At 40.3% G+C, this 22,452-nt stretch overlaps 1 protein-coding gene across 1 annotated transcript in view; it reads right to left on the bottom strand.

The window, feature by feature from the left end:
• Nucleotides 1-22,452, bottom strand: part of LOC140717072 (HEPACAM family member 2-like) — a 115,346-nt gene that overhangs the window by 37,230 nt on the left and 55,664 nt on the right. Inside the window, exons 4-5 of the mRNA XM_073030255.1 lie at nt 9,539-9,979; nt 6,194-6,283 (exon numbers count right to left, since the gene is read on the bottom strand). Coding sequence (XP_072886356.1) covers nt 6,194-6,283; nt 9,539-9,979 — 531 coding nt within the window. The remainder of the gene's footprint in view (nt 1-6,193; nt 6,284-9,538; nt 9,980-22,452) is intronic.

Below are 22,452 nucleotides of genomic sequence, written 5' to 3'. Positions count from 1 at the left end.
AACCAAAGACAGCTTCCATAATCACCAATCTGTGGCTGAAGATATTCCTTCTCATCTCAGTTTGAAATAGATGTCTCTCTGTTCTGAGATGAGTCCTTTCGTCTTCGACTCTCCTACCATAGGAAACATACTCTCCATCGAGCTCTTTCAACATTCAATAGGTTTGAATGAGATTCTTCTCATTCTTCTGAATTCCTGTGAATGCAGGCCTACAGTCATCAAACTCTCCACATATTATAAGCCTTTCAATCTTGGAATAATTTTCGTGAACCTCCTTTGAACTGTCTCCAATGTCAGCAAATACTTTCTTCACTAAGAGGCCCAAAATTGCTCACAATAGTCCAAGTGAGGCCTCACCAGTGCCTTATAAAGCCACAACATTACATCCATGCTTTTATGTTCTTGTCCTCTCAAAATGATTGCTAACATTGCATTTGCTTTCAAATGTCTCAACCTGCAAATTAATCCTTGTGAAATACTGCCTGAGGACTCCCAAGTCCTCCTTCACTTCATATTTTTTTGAATTTTCTCTCCATTTAGAAATTAGTCTACACTGATTTCTTCTACTGAAGTGCATGATCATACACTTTCCAACACTGAGTTCCATCTGCCACTTCATTGTCCATTCTCCTAATCTGTCTTTCTGTAGCCGCTGCTTCCTCAGCGCCATCTGCCCCTCCATCTACTTCTGTACTGTCCACAAACTTGGACGCAAAGCCATCAATTTGGTCATCAAAATCATTGACTACAACATAAAAAGCAGTTCCAAAACAGACCCTTGTGGAACACCACTAGTCACTGGCAGCCAACCAGGAAAGGCTCCCTTTATTCCCATTCTTTGTCTCCAATCAATCAATGCTCTATCCATGTAAGTATCTTTCCAATACTAACAGCAGCTGTTAACTTTTCCTATCTTTTCTCAATAAAATTAATGTTCACAGTGGTTCTTTAAATACAGATTCCCAGCTGTATGGCACATATAGAGTATTGGTTGAAAGCTTAGCAAGTAGAAACAAAATGAGTATTATTATAAATCCATGCAGGCACTTCAAAAGTTGTGAGTATATACTTACAATATACAAACCAGTTAATATGTTTTCCTGGAACACCTTGGAACTGCTGACATGGCAGTGGGGCTGAGTAGATATGTTGTGTCAATAGAAGTAAACCTACCGGCAGTAAGTTAAATCTTTCTCTATAGTGTTAAACTGTATTGTTTATTTAGTTAAACATCAGTAGCAATCCAGGCTTTTCTGGTGATCTCTAGCTCCTCTGTCAATCTCCATGTAAACTTCCTTGAGTAAAGAAATAAATCTCAACTAATTAAAATTATAGTGCTGAGCAGGTCAGGCAGCATCAATTGAGCAAGAAAACTAGCTTACACTTTCAGTTGGATAACATTTTATCAGAGACTAGTTAACTTTAAAATTAACTCTGTTTTGTTCTCCACATGAAATACACTGCCTGACTTTAAAAGAGCTTGTAGTATTTTGGTTTATCAGCATTTGCAGTATTTGGGTTTTGTAAATGAGAGTGTAAGCTGAGAGACATAGGCTTGAGTGAGTGAAGTGCAGGTAAACAAGTGCCAAGTTCATAAGCAGCCTGAATTGGAAACTAATAAAATATGGTTTCCTTGTGGTTAGACACTTGATTGGCCAGAAGGAATCAACCCAAAATAGACCAACATCTTCCATAAAGCATTTAATTTCAGAACATAAATGCACATTTGTATTTAAAAATACTACCACAAAACCAGAAATACAGTTCACTTTAACATTGTTTAGCCAATTGCTTCTAAATTTCTTAATTCCTTGTAATAACCCAGCTCTTTATTAGGGATAAGATTATTTTTTTCTTAAGGTTACCTACTTCATATATTTGCTTTATAAATTGATAAACTGTTTCCAATATTTTCTATAGCCTACTGAAATTCTAAAGAAAAATTACTCCTTATAACATTGTCTGCAAATGCTTTCAGCTCCATATAAATTAGACTCATGTTCTGACATCAACAAAATAAAACAGAAGTAACTTTTCTTCAGAAATTCAGCAAGAATAGGAAATATCAGAACTTTTGGAAACAATCACAATCACATGGAACAGATACGCTTAGATAGAAAGAAAATGTATCCCAAAATAAAGAGCTGGATGATTATGGAGAGAAAAAGCTTAGAAAAAAAACTAGAGGAAATGAATAAACCCAGAAGAAGTTCAAAGGAAATGTAACAAACCAATATTAATGTAATAGCTATACTTTGCAAAGGAGTGTTTAATTTGTAAATCACTGGGTATTTTTAAAATCCATAAAAGTTGTGGGTAGAATTAAAATCCTATTAATAAGTCTTACATTTCATTTCAAGGCAAAGTTTGCTGTCAAAGTCATAAAAAAAGCAGTCACTCTTTACTACATGTTTAAAAATGCTTGGTAACTGGTTGAGGTGTTAAATTGGATTAGAATTGTCATTGCAGGAGAAGGCACAACATAGTATGAAATGATTGCCACTCTCACTGGAGGCCAGTGACTTGTGGTGTGCTGCAAGGATCATTGTGGATCTATTGTTGTTTGTCATCTACATCAATGATCTGAATGATAACTGGATCAGAAAATTTGTGCATGACACCAAGATTGGCAGTGCAGTGGACAGTGAGGAACACTATCAATACTTGCACCAGAATTAGGACCATATAGAAAAATGGAAGTTGGAATTTAATGCAAAAAAGTGAGGTGTTCCAACTTCAGAGGACAAACCAGGGTAGGTATGGAGCATTAGGGTACAATGGAGTGTGGTAGAACTGAGGGATCTGGTAGTACAAATCCATAATTCCTTTAAAGATATATCACAGGTTGATAGAGTCATAAAGAAAGCTTTTGTCATATTGGCCTTCTGTAATCAAAGTATTGGGTACAGGAGCTGGGATGTTATGTCAAAATGGTACAAGATGCTGGTGAGGGCTAATTTGCAGTATTGTGTGCAGTTCTGGTTACCTACTTACTAGAAAGAGGTCCATAAGACTGAAATAGTGCAAACAAATTTACAAGGATGTTTGCAGGAATTGGGGACCTGAGTTATAGCAAAAGGATGAATAAGGTAGGATTTTATTTTCTTCAGCACAGAAGAACAGGTGAGCTTTAATAGAAATATACACATTTGGGTGGTGGTATGGTGATAGGTTCCTACCAAAGGAGGTGGAAGGCACTCCTCACCTCAGATAGCCTGTAAGCTGTACACCTGCCTAGCCTCCTGATCAGGGTCAAATGAAACCAGGGGAGCAGATGGATGGTTGTATGAGCAACTGGTGCATATCATAAGTCCAGGCTATGCGACTATTGATGCCAGCCAAACAATCTCTGAAGAGTGTTGATAATGGCTGGAGTCAGTAATCATGTAAAGAAACTTCCCGTAAGGCAAAAGTAAACCACTTCTGTCAAAAATATTTGCCAAAAGCAATCATGGTTGTGGATAAGATGATGATGGTACATGGGGTGAGCTGGCTTTTTTTCAATGAGGTTGGGTGGGACTAGAAATAGAGGTTACGAGTTAAGAGTGAAATATGAAATACTTAAGAGGAACATAAATAGGCCATTAAGAGTGTGGAACGAGCTCCCAGAGGAAATGATTTATGTGGGCTCAGTTTCAAGATTTAAGATATATTTGGATAGTTACATGGATGGGAGGAGTATGGAAAACTATGGTCTGGGTCCAGATCAATTGACTAGCAAGATAAATAGTTCAGTACAGAGTAGATCAGCTGAAAGGCCTGTTTCTGTGTTGTAATGTTCTATGACTCTAACACTCTGTAACAACTGGAAAATAGCTGAAAGTAAACTTCAGAATTTGGTCAAGGATGCAATACCTGGTTCCATGTAGTAAAATGAAATCCTCAGAAGTGATTCAGTTTGTTAATCTCGCTCTCCCCACAATAAGAGAGAACACTATAATCATTGAAGCAGTAGCTCCTTCAGTTCCACGTGCAGGATTACATTAACTACAATAATAATCCTCATAAATTTGTAAGTTTAGATACATTTGTACACACATAGGTGACATCACGGCTCTGCTCCCAGATGAACTCAATGCCTTTTATGCTTGGTTTGACAATCAAAACATGGAGTTGCCTTCATGAACCCCCAAAGCTCTTAGTGATCCAGTGATTTCACTCTGAGGCTGACATGAGAACAGCTTTTAGGAGGGTGAACCCACAGAACACATCTGGACTAGACAGGGTACCAGACCAAGTATGAAAAAAAAACATGTGTTGATTAACAGTTTGGAGTATTCACCAATATCTTTACACTCTCACTTCAGCAGTGTAAGGTATTCATCTGCTTCAAGTAGGGTAACTATGAAGAATGTGGTAGCATAATCAATAACTATCATCCTGTTATAACTATCACTATCATCCACTGAGGTGAAGAGTTTTGAAAGATTGATAATGCAATATGTCAACTCCTGCCTGAGAACTGACTTGGATTCATTCCAATTTGTGTACTGTCATAACAGATCAACAGCAGATACCACTCTCCTTGCTCTTCACTCAATACTGGAATGTCTGGATGGCAAGGATTCACACATTAGGATGCTCTTCATTGACTACAGATTGGCATTCAATACTATCCACTCTTAAAATTAATCACTGAGCTTCAATACCAAGGCTACAATATCTGCTTTTGCAATTAGATACTCGATTTCCTCACTTGCAGATGCCAGTCAGTTTAGGTTGACAACTACATCTCCTCCACAATCACCATCAGCGCAGAAGCAGCACAAAGCTCTGAACGTATCCACCTCCTCTACCAACTTTATACTTATGACTGTGCAGATAAGCTATGTGGATAAGCACAGCTCCAATGCCATATACGCTTGCTGATTGGACCCAGTGTTGTTGGCCATCTCAAAAGTGGTAACAAATAGTTACATGGATGGGAGGAGGATATTGGAGGAAGATTGAACATAACTGAGTAACGCTACAACAACTTCTCACAAAATGTCAAGACGAGGTAACGAGAGATCCTGAGCCGATACTCATTGGGATATCAGAGGTGAAGAGGGGCAGCAGCTTTAAATTTATTTGTGCTATCAGTTCAGTGGATCTGTCCTGGGTTCAGCATGTAAGTGCTATTATGTAGAAAGTACAGCAGTGCCTCTATTTCTTAGAAGTTTGAAAAGATTCAGCATGTTATCTAAAACTTTGACAAACTTCTATAGCTGAATGGCGGGAAGTATATTGACTGGTTGCTTCACAGCCTGGTATGGAAACACCAATGCCCTTGTTTGGAAAAGCCTACAAGACAAGATGGTCCCGTCCATCAGGAGTAAAGCCCTCACAGAATAGAATAGGCATCCGTTAGTCTCGTGAGACCATGGATTTGTGCCTTGGAAGGGCAAGGTTGTATGGGAGACTGGCAGTTGCCCAAGCTGCAAGCCTTCGCCTCTCCACGCCACCGATGTTGTCTAAGGGAAGGGAACTAGGATCCAAGCAGCTTGGCACCGGTGTCATCGCAGAGCAATGTGCTGTTAAGTGCCTTACTCAAGGACACAAACACACTGCCTCAGCTGAGGCTCAAACCAGTGACCTTCAGATTACTAGTCTGATACCTTATCCACTAGGCCATGCGCCAACAAGCTCTCACAACCACTGAGCATATCTACAAACGTACATGGAGTTCTATTATAGGAAAGCACCATCCATTATTAAAGACCTCCACCATCCAGTCAATGTTTTCTTCTCAATGCGGCAATCAGGAAGGTACAGGAGCCTCAGGACTCATACCACCAGATTCAGGAACAGTTATTACCCCTCAACAATCAGGCTGTTGAAGCAAAGGGATAACTTCACACAACTTCACTCACATCACTGAACTGTGCCCACAACCTGTGAACTCCATCTCATGTTTTCGATACTTATTGCTTATTTATTCAATATCATTATTATTTCTTTCTCTTCCTTTTTGTATTTGTACACTTCGTTAATTTTTTGCACGTCAGTTGTTTGCCCGTCTTGTTTAGGTGTGGTCTTTCATTGACTTTATTGTGTTTCTTGTATTTACTGTGACTACCGCCCAAATAAATGAATCCCGGAGTTGCATTTGGTGACATATGTACAGCAACATTAAATTTACTTTGAACCTTGAATGAGAAAGTAGCATGCAGACAGGACATTGCCTGAAACTAACCACAGCATGATGACTTACCTCTTCTCATTTTCATGGAGAAATGCAAGGAGATAATAATAATAGCAATGCCAACAGCTGGAAGGATGAATGCAAGTGTTGACTGTGAACCTACACAGAAAATCAAAAGAACATTTGGAATGAAAGCTGATCTGTCTCCATATCCGTTGATTTGCCTGGATGTTAAAATACCATTGATTTCAACCTCAATATGCCCAATATCTGAATATAGGCACCTCATCAAGTGGATAATTGCAAATAACCATAAAACTTCTAACCCAAATTGTTAATTTTTCCAGAATGATCACTGCATTCATCATTTCTAGATGAATGAATTCTTATCCTGAGTTAGTAACTGGTTATGAATTAAGATTTATCGGTTGCCTAGTTTCATTGGCCACCAACCAGATGTCGCTAATATTCACCAGCATCATTTTAAACTGGAAGCAAATTATACCTTATGAAGTTATAATAACTTCTGGCAACAAAGATACAAACACATTTTGATATGTTGAAAATAAACATATTAGCAGAATTAAATATGCAAGTTATCACACAATATGAGAGAACGCAAAATCAAAGCAGGCCTTAGACATCCAGAGAATGAAACATGATGCCAATGGAAAAAAAGAAATCACATTCTACCACATAAAACTATAAATCTCCTGACAAAACATTCTCTGGTAAATATTTATGTCTGAATTTATAACAAAAACTAATTATGTAAAGTTGGTGTTCTTAAAACAAACCTCTGCTCTCCTTTAACAGAGCCATAAAGAACTCAAGAGCATTGGGTATACTCTATTCTTCCATAAAAGTTCACTTACCTTCATTGCAGCATCGTTTTTTCCTGCACAACCCAATTAACAAATATTCCAGATATTAATCGATTAACTGCTCAGCATCAACAGCAGTTGAAACTATGAAATCATGTTCTTTATTGCAAATGTGTGGGTTAATAATAAATTATTCATGGCAGTAAAGTGATATATTTGTACATCACAGACACTGGCTCTTCAGATCACCATTTCCACGCCAAAGTTTTTGCCCATTACATCTATATCTTTCCACGCCATAATTATTTAAGCACTTATTATTAAGCAATTATTTAAGAGTAGTAATTGTATCACACAGTATGTTAAAACACAATTACAGCAACATATTCCAGTGTTTTGGGTACAAATAGCTTTGATGTATATTAATAGCTTAAATGAGGATAGACAATAGACATGTCATGAGTCCAAGTCATGATTGCAAAGACCACAAAAGACAGAATACATTGAAATCTGATCAACAATAAGCAAGATAGTGATTTAATATATTCATACATAGAATAATGCCATGCGTAGAAATATGGCAGAGGGTGTGCAACAGAATATTAAAAGCAAGTAGGGTTAGTACAAATAGTGTTTAAAATATGGAGCAGGATTAGAAAGATACAGGAATATCTGAAGAGTCAGAAGAAATTGAGGAGCTTGTAATGATCTGGGTTTTATTTACAGGGCAATATAACAAAATATTTGTGCACAATGGCCAGCTCCATGTGGATTATGAGCTGCTCTGAACACAGAATCTAAGGAAGATGTGAATGTATTGCGGGGTGCCAAAACATTTTTGAAAATGACCCCTACAGTGAACGACATCAATTCTTTTAAGGTTTGTGTTGTTTTATTTAGTTTTCATACTGCAATAGAAAATGATGCTGAAAGTCATAAAGGTTTTCACAAAACAACCTAGGAAAAAATTGTTTCTGTTGCAGAAAGATCTATAGAATGAGACTGCAGGTGTAAAAAGAATGAAAGATAACATGAAAGGTATTAAAATCACTGCAAAATATTGGCTACAGAATAGACAAGAATTAGGTAACTGCTGTTCCATTAATAGTTTGCAAAGGGAAAGAGAACAAATACATAAAGTAGAAACAGTTGTACCACTGTCAAAAAAGACTAATAGTGAGGTTAATCTTAAGGAGCCCACAGAGGAATAATATGGCAAATGGCTATTTCTGGAAAAAGAATTCTTATTTATTGCACTTCAGTCTGGTGAAAATACTCAAGAGGTGAACAATATTACTTACACTCAGATAGCTCTCCATACACCACAATGGATTTGTAAAACACCACGAGATGTAGGAGCAGAATTGGACTAAATTGGATCATGGCTGATCCAATTTTCCTCCCAGTCACCTACCTTTTTCCCATACCTCTTCATGCCTTGATGAATCAAGAATATTTCTACCTTCACCTTAAATATAAGTAAAGATGGTTTCCACAGCTGCCTGTGGCAAAGTTATCCATTGATTAACCACTCTCCAGCTAAACAAAATCCTCCTCAGCTCCATTCTAAGAGGATGCCCCTCTAATCTGGGGCCATGTCCACTGTTCTTAGACTATCCTGCCATAGGAAACATCCTCTCAACATATATTCTATTAAGGCCTTTCACCATTCAGAAAGTTTCAATTCAGTCACCCTTCATTCTTCTGAATTCCAATGAATACAAGCTCTAAGCCATTAAGCACTCTTCATACGACAAGCCACTCAATCCCAGAATCATAGTCGTGAACCTTCTGTAAACTTTCTCCAGTGTCAGCACCTCTGTTCTAAGATCAGGCGCCCCAAACTGCTCATAGTACTCAAAATTAGGCCTCAGTGCTTTACAAAGTCTCAACATTTCATCCAAGCTTTTATATTCTAGTCCTCTTGAAATGAATGCCTTTCTCGCCATAGATTCAACCTGCAAATAACCTATAGGGAGCCCTGCACAAGGACTCCCAAGTCTCGTTGCACCTCACTTTTTTGCATTTTCTCTCCATTTACAAAACAGCTTACCCTTATACATTGAGCCTTTGAGAGATTGCACCCAGAATATCGTATTTAGCAGATCCTGTCTCCTTAACTACCTGTGATGAAGCGATTTCATTAACAGTTACTCAGCTGATTCTTAAAATTTGTCATATGAAGAGAGATTAAACAGTCTGGGCCTACACTGGAATTCAGAACAATAACAAATGATCACATTAAAACATTTTATACAGGATTCCATGGGACGTGGAAGAATGGGTGCAGAAATGTTGTTTCCCCTGAACAGGATGTTTAATCTAATCACATCTCGGAGTAGCGCAAGAAGAAAATGATTTTCCAAAGGAGAAGTGAGACTTCGGTATTCTCCAACTTCGAATGTTTGGTTGCACGGAACAATCAAGATTGATTCCAATTGATTTGGTTATAAAGGGGAAAAAAGGTTTGTTGGGAAAGGAGGATGTGGAAAATGAGCTCTCAAGATCAAATTAAATGCAGGAGCGGTCTCTAAGTGGTCAAACTTTAACAGTTGGACGAAATTACTCCAAACCTAGGAAATATACCAACTTTTTTCATTCGCAGTGTCGGTTCTATTCCCGGTGTAGATTCCATTCCCGGTTTTGTTCCTGCTGCCGGTGTCGGTTCTATCATGGAGTTGGACTGTCAAATCGAAGCTGCAAATTTCCGTTCCCTTTTCGTGGGAGATGGCTAATTCATAAACCCCGCTGTCGCTGATCTGCAAATCTCTCAGCAGCAAGGATGCATTCGCCAGAGAAAAAGCTGTCCGGTGTTCATATTGGTCGGGATTGGTGTTTCGCTGACTACATCCAGCAAAACTGTGCCTTCTGTTGGACGGGCAACGATAATCCACAATTTCCTTCCCTGCTCTGTTCCATTTGATCCGCAGATACCCTTGAATGTCTGAAACTTTATGACAGGCGGGGAAATGTACGGTCTGGCCAACGATTCCGTTCAAACGTTCCGAATGTACTTCCGGTGTTACAGCGACTGAAAGAAATAGTAACTGTTTTAATATAAATGGACAATAACTAAATAATAAAAAATGTTTAATTCATAGCATAACTAATTGCTACAAAAGTTCACTGTGTTTCATATATTTCATCACCACGTGATGTTCTTAAATCCGACGGGTTTAACACTGGAACTTTCCTTTCCCCATGTCTGAGACATTCTTCGACATCGGTAATATTTATTACTAACGATGGACTGGAATCAGTGGAGAGACCGACTCATGTGGCACCTTACAGAAAACCAAATTGTTTACAGTATGCACCAACTGATGAAAACAATACCGGTGTTGTGAGATTGTCTAAATTGATAATATACGCATTAGAACCAGCATCAGTTCTGTCCCTCAGTTGTCCCAGACAGTTTTCATTCGGTAACTTGTGATTCTGTCCGGAATGGGGGAAAATACCCATACCGAGTTTAATCAGTCCATCCAGCAGATGCCAGTTCTTTGAAAAACCTTTCTGCTTCGGAGCACTGCCCTCTATACCCCAGCCACGCACACCCGCTTCAGTTTCCCGCAGTTTTATCATATGTTACCTTACCAAAGTTGTTTTGTTTATTGAATTGACCGTTCGACTCAGCATTTCACTTCCACCGCGTATTATACCATATAACCCCTTCGATCACATCCAATTTCCAAAGAAATATTAAAATATATCATTTCTTATACTGGATTAATAATTTCTTATAATTTCTTATACTTATCGTGGAACTTCTTACCATTAACAACAAAGGGAAAAGTGAAAAGAATAGCTGTGCACAATCCAGCATTCTCACTAAAATGCATTTTGCTGCAGGTTGTGTGTGTTCAGATAAGTTGAATTTATGGAAGTAATGTCAGGCCGCTCTCAGTCCTGAGATATCGATTCTGATTCTCGTCAATCGCGGGTGAGAAAGTCTGATAAATCTCTGGCCCCAACAAACCACCATCAAGGCGTAGATACACGAATGGGCATTAATTTAACTTATGATCAGCGTTTTGACACCAGGGTGATGTCTATTTCCTGGAACACTCCCTATAGCTTCAGTGCAACCTTGGCGAGATACCGGTGAGGTCTGTTTCAGTTGCTCTTACGTTTCATAAGTTTTCAGTTTTATCAGAAAAAAAACAACAAATAAAGCTTCTCATTAATGCAACGAACATCTGCTTCTGGATGGCCGAAACATCGTTGAAAGAAGATTATTCGTGTGTTATCACCGCTGCAGTGCGCAGAACTTGGTAAGACAGAGAGGTAGGTGTCTTTTGAGATTCAAACTGTGAATTGCACTGAAGACAATTTCAGGGCAGTTTGGCAAGGACAAACAGCTGCTACTGGGAGCGAGTGACCGTATGAGCTTTCACCATAGATCACACCAGGACTGGTCGAAGCCATTTCCACAATACAATCGAAATTGCAATCAAGATTAAAGAACCTGACACTCAACACTTTCAAACAGAAAACTATCAATATGGAAACACTAAACTCAAGAGATTCTGTCGTTGCTGGAAATCCAAAGTATCACACACAAAATGCCGGAGGAACTCAGCAGCATCGATAGAAGGAATAAAGCGTCTCCGTCCGAATCGTCTTAATTCCTTTCCATAGGCGCCGCCTGACCTGCTCAGTCACTCCAGCATTTTGTGTGAGTTTCTGAAACTCTAGCCCTTTCCCGTGAAGTAGAAAAACATAACAATTCCATGTCGCCGATTCAAACACTATCGCACAAAATGAAAATTCACCTTTCCGTTTTAGATATATGTGGACTCGGAACAGATCAATCTCTTGAGGCAATTGTATGATTGAGTACGAGAAATGATCTTACAGTACAGTACATGGAATTGCAGGCTTTGGTTTGCCAAGCTCCCGGTTCAGCTGCTGCTAACAATCGGCACATGGACTCTAATGTCAACGATAACAGTCAGGGACTCGAGGTGGAAAAAGTCAGTCTGGTTCTTAGGATCCAAAATAACTAAGAAGCCCCATAGCCACCAATTCTTTATCTCTCAAAAAAAATACCTGTTAATTTTAAATACAATTAATTAGCTAGACTTTGACAAATCTCTGGAGTAGAGAATTCCAGAGATTCGTCTCTCCTTTCACTACTACACAATATGTAAATGCAAGGTGAAATTGGCATCGTGTGAAGCTACAACTTTGGATTCAAGAGCAAGTTTACACAGAGACTCTGAAAGGTTAAGCAAAACTAGGATTTTTTTTAAAGGAGAAGGAGACAAAAAAAAAGCACAGTAGAACTTACAAGGTCTTGGATAACTCGGAACAACTCAGTCAGAATATCACTAGGAAAGGATCAGCGCTAGAACCTAGCACCGAGTAGTTAGCACTGTGTAGTACACGAAGCAATCCTTCGCAAAGCGATTAAACCCAAGAGTCTTAAGAATGTTGCAAATAACTATTCTAATTACAAAAGTGAATCGTATACCTGCAAAATCTCCAAGAGAGTTGGAAGTATCCAAGCACAATTGCAACTTAAATGTAAACTAGAGAAGACTTAACTACAACGCATAAAACCCCGAAGCGCAAGAACACATTATAATTATAATTAATAAAACGCAGAGAATACAAAAAAGACAACGGCAAAAAAAATTCAGAGCCCTTAGCCCGCAGGCTGTGACAGATTCCCTACAATTACGGCCGGCATCTGACGGTCCGGAACTATCTCGCTGTAAGCAATGGAATTCAGAAATAATGTCAGAATCCAAAATATCCCGGGAAGGAACCCAGCACCGTCCCTCCGGACCATATCCCTCCCAGTCTGCCAAGTATTGTAGTTGTCCCCTTAACTTGTCCGTGAATTAAGCTGTCTAGGACTGTGTAGGCACTTTCGCCGTCTATGAAACTTGGTAGAGCGGGCTTGGGAATCCGGGCCAAGGAGCAAGAAAGTAAAGGTTTCAATTTGGAAACATGAAAAGCGGGATGAATTCTCATAGAAAGGGGAAGTTGTAACGTGAATGTTATGGGTTAATTTTATTAACGACTTTAAAGGGATCCATAAAGCGAGCGCTAATTTTCACTATTCTTGTTTAAATGAAAGATTTTTAGTTGAAAGCCTATCCCGCTGACCAATATAGAAAGAAAGACGCAGGCGCCTCTTTCTTTGCGCCTTGGGTCTGTTGCCGGTCAGAGAGCTTCTAGAGTTTCTTTGGCCTCGAGCCGCTTTGTTTGCATCTCTGAACAAACTGTTTTGCTGAGGGAACTCCAATCTCTGCCTTCTAAAGAGGGAAGAGAGAGGGCTGATACTCAAATTGACATCCGAAAGGGTTCATACCCAATGATGAATGTTGAAACGCATTTTAGGCGAAAAATGCCCAGATTAAATGGTCACTACAGGAGGAAGGGTTGCCGCGAAGGGTTCGCTCCTGGTCCTGGTTCATCCTCCCAGTCTATCCATTAGTCTGAGGATGGAACCCAAAGATAGGACTAGAGGTAGCCCCCAATCAACTTGAAAAACGTTTGCCAAAATTTGGTGAATTCGGGTCCTCTGTCCGAAGCAATGTCAGTAGGGAAACCATGAATACGGAAACCTAGTGTGTGAGAAGTTCTGCGGTCTTTCGTGCTGATGGCACAATAGTTCAAGAAACGAATCAGCAAGAAGTGAAGAATCTGTCTATCACAACTAAAATACTGGTAAAGTAACATGATGGGGGTCAGCCAGATTTTAAAATCTAGAGAATAGGTAAGACCAGGGGCGTGAAGGAATGGGTAGAGGTTTAAGAAAGCCTTTGGGTGGGGAATTGGGATCTTTGTTACAAACGCAAATGTCACACGCCTGCATGAACAAGTTAATGTTGTTATATATACCGGACCACCGGTATCCTCTTATAATGAACTCCAGAACCCGTGCGATACCCCGATGACGTGTGATCTTAGAAGTCTGATCCCATTTCAGAACCTCAGATCGCAACAAATAATCAACCAGAATACCACCTGCTGGAACCTGGTTATGCCCTTCTAGGACTGGCAATCTATATCCCACGACATGGGGGACACTAAACCTTCGCCCGGTATAAAAAATGGGTTCTATCCTCTCCACCTTATCTAGGAGATCGAATAGTCTCGATAACGCATCAAGTTTCTGATTTTTAGATCCGGGACGATGTCACAAAGAACGTAAACGACTGAAACTCAACGCCGACAAATGACGCGGGCTTGACGAGAATTCAGCCTTTTCGCGTCCTGAATACAAGTCAAGTTTTCTGATCTGTCCACAGGATGAATGGATGCCTAGCCCCCTCAAGCCAATGCCACCACTCCTCCAGTGCCAACTTCCCCGCAAAGAGTTTCCTATTCCTGATGCCGTAATTCAACTCAGCCGATGACAGACGTCCTGAAAAGTAGGCACAGGGATGTAGTTTCTGGCTCATCTGTAGATTTCTAAGATAAAACGGCACCCACTCGAATATCAAAGACATCTACCTCAACAATGTGCTCAGGAGGGCGCAGAATTGTCTAGTAACAAAACAGTTTTTAAGTTATTAAAATCTGCTTTAGCCTCAGCTTCTGGGACCAACAGCAAGAACCCGATGCCTTTCTGGTTAATCTCGTCAGAGGGGCCGCTATTGAGCTACGCGTATTCCTCCTGTCAAAATTTGCGAACCCCAAAATCCGTTGAATTTGTTAAACAGAAGTAGGTGGGAGCCACTCTCGCTCCATATGTTTTTTCCCAGGGACCACTAGAATATTCCTTTGGGGATGAGAAATCCCAAAGCAGAAACTTCGGGGTTGTGGAACGCACTCTTCTCTCATTTTACAACAGTCGTTTCTTTAATACGCACTGAAGAACCAGCCTTATGTGTGTTACATATTCCTCGTAGGGGTACGAAAAACTCAAAATGTCATCGGGGCACGCAAACACGAACTTATTAAGCATTTGCCGAAGAACTTCATTAAGAAATATCTGAAAGGCGGTTGGAGTGTTGACCAGCCCAAAGATAATCAATAAGTATTCATAATGGCCTGTCGGGGTAATAAAAGCTGACTTCCAATCGTCCCATTCGCAAATACAAGTTCAATTATAAGCGTTCCTCAGGTTCAGTTTTGTGAAAATAGTTGCCCCTTGCAACAATTCGAACGCTTTTTTAATTAGTGGAAAAGAGTAGCGATTCTTAATTATTATTTTGTTTAAGTCCCTGTAATCTATCTAAGGTTTCAGGCTCCCGTCTTTCTTGGTTGCAAAAACAGAACCGTGCTCCCACAGATGAAGTTGACGGTCTGATAAGCCTGAGGCGAGTGCATATTGAATATACTTGTCCATGTAGCCTTTCAGGTCCATACTGGGGAAAGGTCTACCTCATGGTGGACAGGTCCCTGTCAATACCCCATGTCACAATCATTCACCAATATCAAACTCATAAAAGAAACCACATCATGCTATAAATACAAGCTTGATGCAGATTTGGAGTCGAAGTCCCACACACTATATTACGTCCGAGCCGTTATTACAGACAGAACAATCCATAACTACCGTTCGGATATAATAGTACAGGATAAGCAAGCAATAACGGCTTACTTAAGAGATACAGCCGTTCCAAGCGCACGTAACATACAGAACTCAATAAGTGAAAAACACCAGAAAGAGGAATTTTAAAAAAGGATTTTTGTAAAAACTATGGAATATGAAGAGGATATACATTGCCCCAATAGTCATATCTACCACAGGTATCATCCCAAAATCACTACACAGTAGCATTAAACAGTAAGGGATACAAAACAATATCTACATAAATCTCCAGAAGGCCGCAGTACTAAATACCATTAGAACAGTTCGAAAGTTCCTAGCAATTGAGAAATAAGCGAGCTTGGCTATGCCAATACCTCAAAATGTACCCGCTTGAGCTGAGAGAAAAAAAATAAAATATAGTAATGTTATTCTCATGGAAATTTGACCTTAGGTGAAAAGAATACTCGACTCCCGAGTCACGTTTTGGGACCTTTATTATACTTGGTACGAAGGAGAGAGAGGGCTAGTCTCCATCAGCTCGTAACTCTACTCTCCTGTTACAATAGCGTCCTTTCATACAGTTCAGCATAGAAATAGCAACTTATTATAACATATCGAATCACTGTATAGAAATATCACCACACTAACAATAAATTACCCTTCACTAAAAAAATCTTAGAGTGAAAGGAGCAGTTACAATTTAAGCTATCTTGCGGAGCTCAGCACATTAGTTTCTGTTTCTGTGGTCGCAGCAGATTAGACTCGTAATTTAGCTCGTAAGAATTAACACGTACTGTTCTCTATTTGCACACAAGGGTGTGCTCTTTGCAGTGTCCCCTGTAACTAGTCACGTAACTTAGTAACCCTTTTCCTCCACAGTTATGTAAACATTTAACACCACACTAACAGAATAAAACGGAAATGGCCCAATAAAAAGACCCAAAACAAAACACGTCACAAAATTTGCAAAATTTGTTAATACTCTCAACGATATTATATTACCACAATATTTAGGAAAACTAGAACCCTTTGAAGAACTACTCACAATAACATAATGCGCCAGACTAACAGCAGTGTTTCCACAATAGAGGCATTCATTAATAGAAACACAAAACTGAGTAAAGAAATGTGAACACCAGAATGCCAGAAGAGATTAAGAAATCTAAAGAGCAGAAATACCGCCCCTCCCCCTTAATGGAGTATAAAATGGATCATCCAAGCAAGAAAGTTAAGAAAAAAAGGTAAGAAAATATAAGGTCCATACAAGATATGCTGAACCGAACAGAAGTATTGTAGAATTTATAGATACACTACGAAGGCATGGTGCATAGAAAGCCATACCAAATAGATACATTAAATGTGCCAGAAAAAAAACCCCGATAGTTATCAGTTCAGGAACAGTGGAAAAAGATTTATACAGGACACCTCAACTAAATTTGATGCACCAAAATGTCACCAACTCTAGGCCAGGATTACCAGCAAATAGAGTTTAAAAGATGTTGGTCTAGTCACTGGTCAAACAGGGTGATGCAAGCTGGATTAGGGAGGAGAAAGAATGCACTCACACAATTGAATACAGCAAACACCTGAAGTTACAGTGGTTATGCTAAAAGTGGTTATAAAAGGTAACCATAACTGGAAAAGCACAGTGATAATATTCATAAATTATTGATATCAAAAATGACTTGCCTTCATACATAGCTATTAACACATAGTAAAACTTTTCTTTTTAATCCTGGAAAAGTGCTCGAATTTTGGACAGATGGTAAAATATATCTCTTACCTAAGGGAGAAATCACAAATGCTCCATCAAAATATCGTCCTACTACTTATTTAGAAACTAAATCTAAAATTGTAATATCATGCAGCTCACAAATAATCTCCAAAAACGGGCATGCGTCATGAAAGTTGTTAATTTAGCAGCCATTCAATGCTACACATAATATAGAAGGAAAAAAATTATAAATAAATAAATTTCAGTATATGTATCTGATGCACCATCAATAACTCTCGGAGACGGGAGGTGAACAATAGGCTTTTATTACCAGCAAAAGGGAGCACGGCATCTCGGAGACTGAGAGAGGAGCAGTGCCTCCAATCGCCTTTACACAGGAGTCTGTGGGAGGAGCCACAGGAGCCGTCAGCAGAGGGGCGTGTCCAGACAGGTATACATAGTTTACCACAGTATCTCGAATAGATTTAAATCGTGCAAAGGCAGAAATAATATATATTTTAAAATTGAGGTAGTGTTCACGGGTTCAATGTCCACTTGGGATTTGGAGGGCAGAGGGGAGTAAGCTGCTCCTGAATCAGTGAGTGTGTGCTTTCAGGCTTCTATACCTCCTACCTGACAGCATACCCAGGGTGCTGGAGATCCTTATTAATAGACGCTGCCTTTCTGAGATGTCCTGTGTACTTTGTAGGCTAGTACCCAAGATGGAGCTGACTAATTTTACGACCTAATGCAGCTTCTTTCTGTGCAGTAGTGCCCCACCATACCAGACAGTGATACAGACTGTCAGAATGCTCTCCAGAATAGATCTGTAGAAGTTTTTAACATACCAAATCCCATCAAACTTTTAATGAAGTATAGTCGCTTTCTTGACTTATTTATAGCTGTATTGATTCATAAGTGGACACGGAACCCAGGAACACTACATCATTTTTTAACATACTGTATATTACTTAAGACCATAAGATATAGGAGAAGTAGGCCATTCGGCCCATCGGATCTGCTCTGCTATTTAATCATGGGATGATGCAATTCTTCCAGTTATCCTAACTCCCCTGCCTTCTCCCCGTACCCTTTGACGCCCTGGCTAATCAAGAACCCAACTATATTTCTGCCTTAAATGCATCCAATGGCTTCACCTCCACAGCCGCTCATGGCAACAAATTCCACAGATTTACCACCCTCTGACTAAAGGGAAGTCAAGGACAGTATAAAAATAAATGAGAAGAAGTATAACATAGCAAAGATGAGTGGGAAGCCAAAGGATTGGGAAACGTTTAAAGAGCAACAGAAGATAACTAAAAAGGCAATACAGGGAGAAAAGATGAGATACGAAGGTAAGCTAGCTAAGAATATAATGGAGGATAGTAAAAGTACATGAAGAGCAAAAAAAAAGTTAAGACCAAAGTTGGGCCCTTGAAGACAGAAATGGGTGAATTTATTATGGGGAACAAGTAAATGGCAGACGAGTTGAACAGGTACTTTGGATCTAACTTCACTAGAGAAGACACAAACAATCTCCCAGATGTAATAGTTGCCAGAGGACCTAGGGTAATGGAAGAACTGAAGGAAATTCACATTAGGCAGAAAATGGTGTTGGGTGGACTGATGGGACTGAAGGCTGATGGTCTGGGCCCACAAGGCCTAATGGTCTGCATGCCAGGGTACATAAGGAGGTGGCTTTAGAAATCGTGGACTCATTGGTAATCATTTTCCAATGTTCTATAGATTCAGGATCAGTTCCTGATGATTGGAGGGTAGCTAATGTTATCCCACTTTTTAAGAAAAGAGGGAGAGAGAAAACAGGGAATTATAGACCAGTTAGCCTGACATAAGTGCTGGGGAAGATGCTGGAGTCAATTATAAAGATGAAATAGCAGCACATCTGGATAGCAGTAACAGGATCAGTCTGAGACAGCATGGATTTACGAAGAAGAAATCATGCTTGACTAATGTTCTGGAATTTTTTGAGGATGTTACTGTGAAAATGGACAAGGGAGAGCCAGTGGATGTAGTGTACCTGGACTTTCAGAAAGCCTTTGATAAGGTTCCATGTAGGAGATTAGTGGGCAAAATTAGAGCACATGGTATTGGGGGTAGGGTACTGACATGGATAGAAAATTGGTTGGCAGACAGGAAACAAAGAGTAGGGATTAACGGGTCCCTTTCAGTGACTAGTGGGGTACTGCAAGGCTCGGTGCTGGGACCACAGCAATTTACAGTAAACATTATTAATTTGGATGAAGGGATTAAAAGTAACAGTAGCAAATTTGCAGATGACACAAAGCTGGATGGCAGTGTGAAATGTGAGGAGGATGTTATGAGAATGCAGGGTGACTTGGACAGGTCGGATGAGTGGGCAGATGCATGGCAGATGCAGTTTAATGTGGATAAATGTGAGGTTATCCACTTTGGTGGCAAGAACAGGAAGGCAGATTACTATCTGAATCGTGTCAAGATAGGAAAAGGCGAAGTACAATGAGATATAGGTGTCCTTGATCATCAGTCACTGAAAGTAAGCATGCATATATAGCAGGCAGTGAAAAAAGCTAATGGCATGTTGGCCTTCATAACAAGGGGAGTTGAGTATAGGAGCAAGGAGGTCCTTCTGCAGTTTTACAGGGCCTTGGTGAGACCACACCTAGAGTAGTGTGTGTAGATTTCATCTCCAAATTTGAGGAAGGACATTCTTGCTATTGAGGGAGTGCAGCATAGGTTTACGAGGTTAATTCCCGGGATGGTGGGACTGTCATATGTTGAAAGATTGGAGCGACTGGGCTTGTATACACTGGAGTTTAGAAGGATGACAGGGGATCTCATTGAAACATATAAGATTATTAATGGATTGGACACACTAGAGGCAGGAAACATATTCCCAATGTTGGGAGAGTCCAGAACCAGAGGCCACAGTTTAAGAATAAGGTGTAGGCCATTTAGAACGGAGTTGAGGTAAACCTTTTTCACCCGGAGAGATGTAGATCAGTGGAATGCTCTGCCTCAGAAGGCTGTGGAGGCCAGTTCTCTGGATGCTTTCAAGAAAGAGTTAGATAGTGCTTTAAAGATAGCAGAGTCAAGGGATATGGGGAGAAGGCAGGAACGGGGTACTGATTATGGATGATCAGCATGATCACAGTAAATGGCGGTGCTAGCTCATAGGGCCGAATGCCCTACTCCTGTACCTATTGCCTATTATCTATAAAGCAATTTCTCTGCCTCTCCGTTCTAAATGGACGTCCTGTGGTGACCCACTTTCCAGCGCCCTCGAACCGGCTCACAAAATGGCGCACGCCGGCAGAGAGGCCAGCCCCAAAACGGGCACCAGGCCTTCTTCACCAGCAAGGGGAAACGCCCGCGCGTGGGAGGGGCCAGGGAGGGCGGAAATGGGAAGGCTTAAAAGTGAGGCCGCGAAGTTTGAATAAATCTTTTACGCAACTGCCTCACCGTCTGCGTGTCATTATTCCAGCGCTGTGTGTAGCACACCGCAACAGTCCTTCAATCCTGAATTTGTGCCCTCTTGTCCTAGACACCACTGCTATGGGAATATCTAATCTGTTCAGGCCTTTTAACATTCGGAATGCTTCTATTAGATCCTCCCTCACTCTCCTGAACTCCAGGGAATACAGCCAGACGTTTCTCATAGGTTACCCTTGCATTCCTGGAATCATTCTTGTGTATTTCTGATTTTGCATGATTTTAATACATTCATTATACATATACTGTGACTTATCTATTTATTTATTATAGCTGTATCAATTTGTTGGGACCAGGTTAGTTCCCCAGAGATCTTGACACCCAGGAACTTGGAACTGCTCACTATCAGGACATGGTGGAGGATGACAAATACCTGGGGATACAAATTGACAATAAACTGGACTGCTCAAAGAACACTGAGGCTGTCTACAAGAAGGGTCAGAGCCGTCTCTATTTCCTGAGGAGACTGAGGTCCTTTAACATCTGCTGAACGATGCTGAGGATGTTCTAAGAGTCTGTGGTGGCCAGTGCTATCATGTTTGCTGTTGTGTGCTGGGACAGCAGGCTGAGGATAGCAGACACAAACAGAATCAACAAACTCATTCGTAAGGCCAGTGATGTTGTTGGGGTGGAACTGGACTCTCTGACAGTGGTGTCTGAAAAGAGGATGCTGTCCAAGATGCATGCCACCTTGGACAATGACTCCCATCCACTCCATAATGTACTGGTTAGGCACAGGACTACATTCAGCCAGAGACTCATTCCACTGAGATGTAACACTGAGCATCAAGGGAAGTCATTCCTGCCTGTGGCCATAAAACTTTATAACTCCTCCCTCGGAGTGTCAGGCACCCTGAGCCAATAGTCTGGTCCTGGACTTATTTCCACTTAGCATGATTAACTTATTATTATTTATTTATGGTTTTAGCTTGCTATATTTCTACACTATTCTTGGTGCGGCTGTAACGAAACCCAATTTCCCTTGGGATCAATAAAGTATGTCTGTCTGTCTGTATCTCCACTTCTGATCTGTCTATGAGATGTCTATCTGTCTCTGTGAGTGTTCCCTCATCTTGCCCTTCAGCTCTCTCGCCCTACAGATGTTGAGTGCAAAATTGTTGCTCCAACACCACTCCACTAGTTAATATATTTTGCTCCTGTGCATCCTCTCGACTCCATCTACCAACATTGGTTGTATCATCAGCCAATGTATGGATGATATTTGAGCTACACTACTCACACAGTAGTGTGTACAGAGAGAGTAGGACAGTGGGCTAAGCACACGCCCCTGAGGTGCACCGGTTTTGATCGTCAGTGAGGAGGAGATATTATCACCAATCCACACAGATTGTGGTCTTCTGGTTGGCAAGTCGAGGATCCAATTGCAGTGGGAGGTATAGAGGCCCAGGTTCTGTAACTACTAAATCAGGATTGTGGGAATGATGGTGCTAAATGCTGAGATATAATTGATGAAGAGCATCCTGGCATAGGTGTTTGTATTATCCAGGTGGTCTAAGACCATGTGGAGAACCATTGAGATTGCATCTGTCGTTGAACTATTGTGGCGATAGGCAAATTGCAGTGGGTCCAGGTCATTTAGATAACTACAATATACTCACAGAAGAGCAGAAATTATGCCGTAAGGGTATGGAAGAATGGAACGAACAACTGTAATTCCAGTTCAGTCCCGGAGGAAAAATAGAAATCTTTCATGGTGTTGTATTCACTACCAAAAAACATTTGATTCTGAATGACACTTATGGTTAATAGGAGGTCTTAATTTATAAAAACTCCACACAATACTTAC

The sequence above is a fragment of the Hemitrygon akajei genome, chromosome 2 (assembly GCF_048418815.1).
Source record: "Hemitrygon akajei chromosome 2, sHemAka1.3, whole genome shotgun sequence".
In the NCBI taxonomy this organism is placed as follows: domain Eukaryota; kingdom Metazoa; phylum Chordata; class Chondrichthyes; order Myliobatiformes; family Dasyatidae; genus Hemitrygon; species Hemitrygon akajei.
Note: the sequence above shows the minus strand (reverse complement) of the source record. Positions and strands in the feature narration are given on the sequence as shown.